This window comes from Dendrobium catenatum, unplaced genomic scaffold, assembly GCF_001605985.2.
Source record: "Dendrobium catenatum unplaced genomic scaffold, ASM160598v2 fragScaff_scaffold_1644, whole genome shotgun sequence".
NCBI classification, from domain to species: domain Eukaryota; kingdom Viridiplantae; phylum Streptophyta; class Magnoliopsida; order Asparagales; family Orchidaceae; genus Dendrobium; species Dendrobium catenatum.
Window position 1 is genome coordinate 367856 of NW_021320106.1, and position 10262 is coordinate 378117.

General features: G+C 36.1%; 1 protein-coding gene across 1 annotated transcript; it reads right to left on the reverse strand.

Annotated features, from left to right (window-relative positions):
- Nucleotides 1-8361: 8361 nt before the first annotated feature.
- On the reverse strand, nucleotides 8362-9605 carry LOC110109458 (NPL4-like protein 2). The gene has a single exon (XM_020840527.2). The coding sequence runs from the start codon at nucleotides 9427-9429 to the stop codon at nucleotides 8377-8379; it is 1053 nt and encodes a 350-aa protein (XP_020696186.2). The 5' UTR covers nucleotides 9430-9605; the 3' UTR covers nucleotides 8362-8376.
- Between the last annotated feature and the right edge of the window lie 657 nt (nucleotides 9606-10262).

Here is a 10262-nt window from a genome sequence, read left to right on the forward strand (position 1 = left end):
GAATTCCACATCCATGACATAATCATGGAGTCTGCTTCATCCCATGCCCCAAATTTGGGATCTCCTTCTTTCGGTCCTCCTCCAAGAAGATGATGTATTTTACCTTTCCCCTTCAAGTAGGTCTTCACAAATTGAGACCACTTCAGGTAGTTCTTCCCATTTAGACGATAGGAAGGTTGTATGTTTTGAAGATCACCTCGAACTTGGTGCACTATCGACTCCTCCGTCTGGTCAATACTTTCGGAGGAATTGATTTCTGACATTATGATAGTGATTAAGACTATCAAAAACACTCTTGGATAGCAATGAAGGCTTCCAAAAAAAAATCACCCGATTTTAGTCATCGACAATAAAGGCCGATGATAGTTTTTTTTTTTTCAAAACCTTGCCGGTTTTACCAAAAAACCGGCTGTCCAATTCTTTAAAAGAATCGGATTGGGGAGCTTAGGGTACGCGCGAAGAGAGGGCGGACCAGGCGCTCGAGCGGGCGGTCCAGGCGGTTTGCTTCCTTCGACGTTCTTCCTTTTTTGTCGGATCGGGCTCCTCCACCGAGCTGGGAAGAAGCACGAAGATCAGGATCGTGTGGTTCTACCGATGGGAGAGAAGGATCGGGTTTCCCTTCTCTCATTCAGCTCTGTTGATTGGAACGAACTTCCGATCGGCTTCGGAAGCGTCTTTCGCACGGTCGGTTTCAGTCGGTAAGACCGTTCCTTCCTCTCCTTCGTTTCCTTCGTGGCTGTTCGTTTCGGTTCCTTCGATGACCGTTCTGACGACGTCAAGAAGTTCACCCGCGACAGCAACCGGCGAGATCGACACTTCTTTGTTGGCCTCTTGCAGCGTCAGGAGGTTGGATCGTTCGGCAATGAAGGCCTCCCGATCGACTCTGATACCATGTTAAAACTAGAATTCGAAAGGAAAGCTTTAATTTTATTTATAGATCTATACAAGGTGTATCAATAAGGAAACAAATAACTCTTATAATAACATGAATACAATTATTCCTAAATCAATGGGAGGAATTAATGCAATCCATGTAGTCTTCCCACGGATTACTGTTCACAGCCGTGGATATCTTTGGGATCGTAAGGTTGAGATTTAACATAGTTAATGGATTGAATTGGCAAAATGTGATACTATGAGATTAAATTGATCAAATATGAATAGCCGAGGGACTATTTTAAACCTTTTCGCTATTTAGTGGAACAATTAAGTAGGAGAGGCAGCTATGGAAAGTTGACCGAGCACTGATCAATAGGTAAAACTACTACCATGATAGTATCCAGCACAACTATTTTCTATAAAATACAAACAAAAAATATTGGTAAGTTTCTGTCACCAGTCCGACAGTTTTGGTAGATGGTCAAGTATTAGACATTTTTTACCACTTATATTTTTAAATTTAGAATAAAAATTAATCTGCCAATGATGGAAGACAGAAACCAAGACAATATGATCAAAAGAGAGGTGCTATGTCCCTTCATTTCTGTTCATTGGCTGCTGGGTTGTCTTTATTAGCCTTGTTTTCCTTAGTTTTTCCCCTTAGCAACTGTCCCTTCGGTTTGGGCAGCTGTCCCTTCGGTTTTTGTGCCCATTAGCTGCTGTTTTGATGCTTCGTTTTCCCCTAGATTGCTGTCCCTTCCGTCCCTGTTTGCTCCATCTTTTGAAGATTTTCTAGTGTTGTTTGAGTGATGCTTTAATTACCTTGCATTAAATGTTTTTTTCCTTTTTTTCTCCCTATAAATGGGGTTGTTTTGTGGCAGTTTTAGACTTTAGGAAGATACGTGATGATTTTTGGAATGCAAAACCCGCGAGTTTGTTCTAGCTTGCGAGCTAACCTCATTTCCCCTTCCCCTCTACCATTTCGTCTCGGTTTTCTACCTCTTCTTCTCTATCCACGGTTCCCACCCCATATGTATCTTTCTTTTCTTAATTAGTATAAGTTGTAATGTATTGTATTCTAGTATTGTTATATTATATATGTGTTTATCTATTTTTATAGTAAGGAATGACTTCTAGTTTATAATCCTAATGTAATTTTTTTTATTGCACCAGAATCAAACTGCAAGCCTAGATTAGGCGTTAGAAATGAAGAGGTCTAGATAACTATAGCAAACAACATCCCAAATAACAGTTATGAATGTAATCCACGTCAATGCATAATTCAACGAATATTCTTGGTATATTCTTTATAAAATCAGACCCAAGGAGAATAACTTGACTATAAAGGTTCTAGTTGTCACTCTATGTCAATTCACTCATTTACAAAAGCAACTAAATACAAAAAAAGATACAGAAGACGAGATAAAGCCAGACAAGTTTCAACTGCTATATTTATATTAAAATAATCTACTATATTTATATTAAAATGACTAATAACCTCCATCAGTTCCGCATACAACATATTTTGTTGCATGCTAAAATAATTTCACGTCAATTAATACGTCAAAAATATGATATATGTCCAACTGGAATACAAAGCAACTATTTCAGGCTTCGTTCGGGACAGCTTTCTTAGTGCTTTTTAAAGTGGCTTCTTAGTACAAAATTTTTTATACTAGGAAGCCGCTTTAAGAATCGGGAAGAAAGCTGTCCCAAACAAAGCCTCGGTAATAAGCTAGAAATTGGGTCTGAAGTAATGGTTAGGTGGCCTCCATTGTCATTGGGAGATCAGAATTTGAGTTACAGAAGTAGCCTCGTCAAAAATATAGGAGGCAGAACTGCGCACATCAGCTTCTCCGACTGCTATTGACAAGAGCTTTAAGTACGGGGTATGCCCTTCTATTTTGCATGAGTCAATTTTACATAGTTGCTGTTGGCTCTGGGAAGCAAAAGGCTAGAATAGCAGTTTTATCAAGCATTCATCTAGAAAGCCATGATGCTAGTTTAAAATTGAGATTTCTATAAAAGTTGTAAGGGTTGGATGATCCTTGTGAATGGAAGAAAAACATTTGCCGGAGGAGATGCTTGGTTGCAAGTAGGGGTACAAGAAAGTCAAGCCGACCTGTGAGCTGGCTCAAGCTCGACTTGATAAATGGCTCAAAAGTTAAGCTCGATGAGCTAACGAATCAAACTTGAGCTAGCTCAGACTCACTCATTAACTCGCGAGCTATCATTTAAAAAATATTTGTATAAAATGTAGTTTAAATATATTAACATTCAGAATTTTAAGAAAAAAATTCACTAAAAATATTTAAAATTTATATCTAACTTTCTTCCATTAAGTTACTCTTGATTATTTTTCTTCCAATTTCTCGTCCTTTTTACCACTTTATTAGAATAATTGCTTGAAGCATAATTTTCTCTTTCACAATAATCAAACAGCACATGAGTCGTAGAATCAAATGAATGCTCTGAAAAAATAAAATCATACTTAGGAAATTGAATTATTAAAAAAGAAGAAAAATGTATGATGCAAGTTAATCTTTTTAATAACATACATAACAAATGGAAGCTTGGAACGATAAAAGATTGATATCTAAAGGATATACCTAATTATATAGAACTGACAAGAAAATTTTACAATAACAAAAAGGTTTTATCCCACTATGCGCGGTCAGCTACATGAATTATATTTCTCCATTGTCATATTATGATTCAAATTCTCAATTCAATTTAATAAAAAATTTAATTTTTAATACTTTCTAACCAAATATTTTAGGTCTACCTCTACCATTCTAAATATTAGTCAGATCTACTACAACTACTATTCTAACAGGGTCATTGGATGGTCGATGTTTTATGTGACCAAACCAACTAAGGTGACTCTCTCTAATCTTATTTGCCACTGGAGTTGCACCAACATTTTCATGCATATACTCATTTCATATTGTCGCTAAGTGTAAAGCCACTCATCCACTTAAGCGTCCTCATCTCTACAATACTTAATGTTATGCTTTTCTTTTAATGGTCAACATTCTGCTCCATAAGGCATTGCATGTCTCACCACTAACTTATAAAATTTTCCCTTAAGTTTGAGGGGCACTTTTTCTATCACATGACAGGCCCGATGCATTCCTTCACTTCAACCATCCAACTTGAATTCCACTATAATATCCCCATCTATTTCACCATTGCTTTGAAGAATAGATCCTAGATATCTAAAAGACTAAAACATGCACTCTTTTTAATAACTTGATCACCCAATGTCACAATCCTACCATTAGATCTATTACAACTAAAATTACACTCCATGTATTCGATTTTAGATATACTCAAATGAAAACTTTTACTCAAAGGTTGACCTACATAATTCAAGACAAAAATGAACACAATTCACATCCCTATCTCTCTAGTCTAATCTTGGATGATTCATGCAACAATATGATGTAAAGAATGTTTTTCTTATATGAGAGTGTTGAAGAAAAATTCTATATGAATTCACCACCCATAATCGATAGTTCTTTCACAAAGAATAAAATTTGCAAGGTAAAAAAAAAGCTCTATATGGTCTAAAATAATTCCCAAAAGCAAGGTTTGGCAAATTTAGAAAGGCAATGAATGGGACTGGATTTAAGCAAAGCATATGAGATCATACCACTAGTGGCAGAAATCTTAATTCTCATAGTAAATGTTGATTACATATTGTTAGAGGTGATGACAATGAAAAAAATGAATTGCTTGGGAAAAACTCGCAAAAGAGGTTGATATCAAAGAGTTAGGCATACTTAAGCACTTCAAGGGTCCAAACGTTGCTCAAACTGAACATGGAATATTTACTCTCAACAGCAACATATCATTAGCATATTCCAAGAAATAAAAATGGTTGATTGTAAACCTTGTAAAACTCTAACTGACTATGAGAGAAATTAAACAAAAATAAAGAAGAAATAAAATATATATGGGATAATAACATAGATTAATTGAAAATTTAATCTATTTAACCCGCACCAATGTAGACATCGTATTTGTTATAAGCCTGGTCAATCAATTAATGCACAAACCTATAGAATCTCACTTTCAAGCTGCTTATAAAATTCTTAAATATCTTAAATCAATCATAGAAGAGGGATCATCTACAAAAAACATGATGCACTACAAATTAAAGGTTAAAACTTCTTCAAGATATTATACATTCATTGGAAGTAATCTTACAATCTGGAGAAGCATAAAAAAACTTATTATAAGATTCAGAAATGAATCCAAGTTCAAAGCATGATATCTGCAAACTTTTGTGGATCAAAATTATTTTAGAAGATTTAAAAATCAAGTGAAACGGTCCATGACGGTATACTATGAATATATCTATCATCAGCATTGCTTATAATCCAATATAATATGATTGTATCAAGCCTGAGGAGATGGATAGATATTTCATAATAGAAAATTTGAAAATTGGTTCATTTGTATTCCGTATGTCCAACAATAACTTAACATGTCAACATATTCACCAAAGAACTCTACAATGTCATGTTCAAAAGTATTGTAAGAAAACTTGGAATGATAGATTTATACCATCCAATTTGTGGGCAAGTGTCAGATACAATGGGGCCCACATCCTATGTATGCTGACGCTCCCACCCCAATCTTAGTGGGACCCACATGTCACCAATCTTGATAAGGAGCTTGAGCACACTGATTAGGAATTATAGCCATTGGACCAGTCTAATTCATGTGCTCCCTCTAGCCACAATCTTGGGGAACTTTTTCTCTTTTTTGTGATTAGCTGTGATTTATTTCTTTTGTAAGACTCCTAGAATAATCTATATATACTTCCATACTTGGTATAGAAAAAAGCAATAAAATTCAAAGTATTTTTTACTTGTTTTCTTCTTTTTTGCACTTATCTATCTTTCAAAGTATATGTCTAGCTCTATTCTTAAATGCAAGTGCTAAAAGTATTCACAACCCACAAAAAAAAACTTAAGCTAATTAGGCATATATGCTAAAGTTCTATGTTATAAGTGTGAATGTGTGCCAAGAACAAAAATTAAACACAATGAAAATCCCCAATCCAGTTGGTTAATAACTTCAAGCGTATATTTGATTTATCTCGTTATATAGATTAATGCCATTCTAAGGACATTGTTATCTATCAAATGAAATGTTTGGTTCAATATCACCTTATTTAGATAATCAATTCACAAAACTCAAAGGCATTTAGAATAATCAACTTTGATTGCGACCTTTCCTCTTTTTTCCACCATCAAGATTGAAATAATAAATATAACATCCAATTTGGCCCCACTATTCAAATTACCCCAATCATGATTACTAACATTATTTGGACTACCTCAATGTGGGAGATAGCATCAAACCAAATATCTTTATTAAAAATAAGATAATAAATATTTAATCAGAGAAACATTAAACGCAAAAGGAGCTCATATTCGGAAAAAGCAAATATTGCAGCCAAATTAAAAAGTGCAAATGCATGATTTGTCCTAATGCTAAAATGTCCAAATAACGTTCTCTTTATAGTGCCTTGAGCCTGTTAATACTTAATAATTCTTCAATAGGCATGCACAAACAACAAAAAATAAGGAGTAACCTTATGATCAAATGATGTATGGAGAGTAAAATTGTATCATAAGTGCCACAAAAATCAATGTTCATCAGCCTAAGTGTCGTTTACAAGAATTTTCCAGATAAAAGCAGAGAATTGATGGTGAACTAAAGATACAATAAAAACACTATACAGGGATACCTCTATCAAAATCACACGAAAGAGGTTAGAAAGCATTCAAGGTAAAACACAAAGTTATAGCATTTAAAGCCAAAATGTAGTGGCGAGTGTAAAGTTGAACATGTGAGAGCAAACACAAAGAACAAATATCAGAGAAGCTAAAGAAATTTTTCTAGACGAGTTCATATGATTCAATTTTTTAGTTATTCTTTATGAGACTCCAAACTTTCAAACGCATGGTGGACTAAAGGTGAAAACCAACTTAATTATCAGTAAAATTTTACATTATCGGTGCAATTGTAACCTAACTGGGAAAAACATTATATTTGAAGCTCTGGATGAAAAATACTATTACCAAAATTCACATAACATAGGACAGATTTTGAAGGACATGGAGTTTAGAGTTGTAGAACACTGCATATAAAGTTTTACCATCATTAGGCAATTCAAATATTAGGTCAAATGTGATGTACCACTACTAGATGTATGTCATTTACTCTTAGGCAAGCCATACTTCTGGGAAAAGGATGTTGTGTATTTTCATATGAAACAAAAATACATGTTTTTAAAAGAGGGGAATAAATATGAAGTGCATAGATTAATTCCATAGGCAATTGGATCAGCAACTAAGCCAACTATGGTGATCAATCTTTCCCAAAACTATAAATACTTGCAACAAGAAACCATAACAAGAGCCATCCCAGCAAATGTCAAGTAGCAATAAAAAATTATCAAGAGGAAGTGAGGAACCTATAAATGCATTAGAAGGACAAAAAATATTCATGCATGTCTAAGAAGCCAATAATAGTGTCACCCTAGACTGAGACACAAATGAAAGAATAATTTGAAGCCGATAGATTAGCAAAGATTCAATAGGGCTCTTGCGACTAAAAAAACACACCAAAGATGAAGGATATCATCTCTGCATGGAAGAAGGAATAAAATTCAACTATTGTTTCCCTCGTCTATTATTCTGCATGCAAGGGAAGGCTACAGAAAAAAGAAACAAAATTAATTTTCAAGAAGGAAGAAAGGATAAGGACCTTAAAACTCAAGATGGAAAGATAAAGAAGGGCTTCATGTAAGAACCAACCATCATGCTTACTTTATGAAGAGATGGAAGAAGAAGGAGATCAAGGAGCCATTAAAGGATAAAATATAAGATTAGTGGACAAAAATCATTATTGTAGTGATAAACTTTAATTATTATCAGTCTCCTAAGCACAACTCTCTCTCTCTCTCTAGATCTCCTTATTAACCACATTTATTTCTCTAATTAACAAACTTTGATCGATCCTCATCATTTAAAGGCTAATTTTGCCAAATTGACTGGAAGGGTTCACTGTTTACATAAACCCTTCCGCACATCATTAAAGCATATCTAAACATTTTAATAATCAAGGCCATCAAAACAGCATTGATTTTAGAAAAGGTATCGCATCTGCACCTCTGCCATCTGTAACTAAGATAAATGAGAGTAACTTCCCGTTCTAGATATCTTTTTGAGGGTCAATGCAAAATCACATAAACTTAGTGCAGATGTTGTCAATGCCTAATTTATTATGAACAATCCTCAGGGTATATAAGGAAACTTCTGCTAAAGAAAACCTTTACCAAACTATCGCTCAAAATAATCTGATCTAGAGACCATCTTCATGACGCAATACAGAAGAAAAGTCTGGAATTCGACTTAAGCGATAAAACAAACAAAACACCTTTCTAAAATAATTCTGCACAGCAATTTAGAAATAGAACTAGAGAAACCGATTCACCTGATGATCTGAGATCTTCACTGGAACCAAGAAGAAGTCATTATCCACCTCTCTGACATCCTTAGTCCCAACAACCACATCCTTCTTCATCTTAGACACCTTCGGATCACCATCAACGGCTTCCGTATCAAACCATCCCTCCTTAAAAAGCTTAACGCAGATATCACTAAGCTGAAACGCCTCGAAGTGCACATCCGCTGCCCCATCCTCGTTTACTTCTAGTTTCACCACGGCCGTCACCCACTCCTCAATCCCGCCCTCGGCCTGCAGTTCTGCTGCCTGAATAACCTCCCTACTTGACATGGTGTACTCTCCCTTCCCCTCCCTTCCCACAGCTTGCGTGAAGACAAACCCCACCCTTCTCATCCCCAGCCCAGTTGCGATCGCGTCCACGAGCTTCTCCTCCTCTGGATCCCTCAAGAGTGTAAGGATGTCCTCCGTGCCCACCTGCGGTGGCTCGTAGATGAAGTCAACCTCGACTGCGCCCCCCTCCCCGATGCGGCCGTACATGAATCCCCCGCGCTTGATGGCGAATGCAAGGGTCTCGTTGACATAAAGCTGGAAAGCGTGGGCGGCATCCCGATCAAACGAAGCTGATTCGCAATGAGGATTCTCCTGTCGAGAGACACGCATCTGACGGGCAATGAGATCGTCCATCGTCATCTTGCGGCCGAAGGATCCGGCGGGTGTCACGGTGGCGGAACCAACAGGACCGGGAACGGTTCGCAGTCCCTCATAGGAAAGGAAGACGAACGAACCATGGGAGATGCCGAGGGCGGAGAGCGGCATGGATGGGTCCGTGAGGTCAGAGAGAGAAGCCACCTCGACAGGGGACTTGGCGATGAGGAGGTTACGGTCGCGGGAGAGGGTCTGGGAGGGAACAGGAACGCCGAGTTGGGACTGAATTAGGTTTTTGAGGGTACCCACGGTGGCGGAGTTTGGGTCCGGAACTCCGACACGCTCGAGTCCATCACGGCTGCGGACGCGAACGATCATCGCGCCGCCGTTGCTTCTGTCTCGCTCCGGCTGGGGCATTTCGTCGAGCAGTTGTTGCGCTGCGTGTGCTTTCTGAGAATTTGGTCGGCCGCAAGCAAGATAGGTGAGAATACGGAGAAGATGGGCGGCAAGAAGAGTAATTGAGAAAAGTGGTGGAGGTGAAAAGATTAGCGGAGCAGCGGCTGGTACTGGTCGATAAAAAAGCGGAAGATTCGAGCCGCATAATATATTCGATAAATCGCCTAACTATGGAGATCTACAAGCAAAGGAATTGTTGATTAGATTATTGTTATAAAAAATAATAATTCTTATCCAAATTTAGGTTTCTTTAAAGATATTTTTTTATTAATTTTAAAAAATAATAATAATAAATAGTTGCCAAAAATATGTTTTATTTATAAAAATACTAAAATGGTAAAAAAAAATCTTACTTGCTTTTTTAAATAACTTTCTATTTAAAAATATGATATAGTTTTCCTATTATTTTCTAAAACAATTTTTTAATGCAAAAAATTTCGAGTTCAAAAAAAAAAATTATGCTGAAAGATATTTTGAAAGCAGTAAAAAAGTTGTCTCAAATAAAATCTTAGTCTAATTTTATGATATGTTACCATTTTGATTTTGATAATTTTGGCTGGCTAACGTATTCAAATATGTAAATAACATAGGTTTTTCAATAAGAACGTTGATATGATGATATTTATTAATTATTATTGCTTAGAGTATAAAATCAAATGCATTCTTGATCGTATGAAAATTTGTATTCTTCTCAATAACTTTTGAATATATTATTAAAATCATTCATTTTAATTTACGTCATTATAAAAAAATGGAATATATAAAAAAATAGATTTAGAAACAAAATGATGAGT

Bases quoted from the DNA above. Each gene is read 5' to 3' on its own strand.
- LOC110109458 (XM_020840527.2), bottom strand. From the start codon at position 9,429: ATGCCCCAGCCGGAGCGAGACAGAAGCAACGGCGGCGCGATGATCGTT.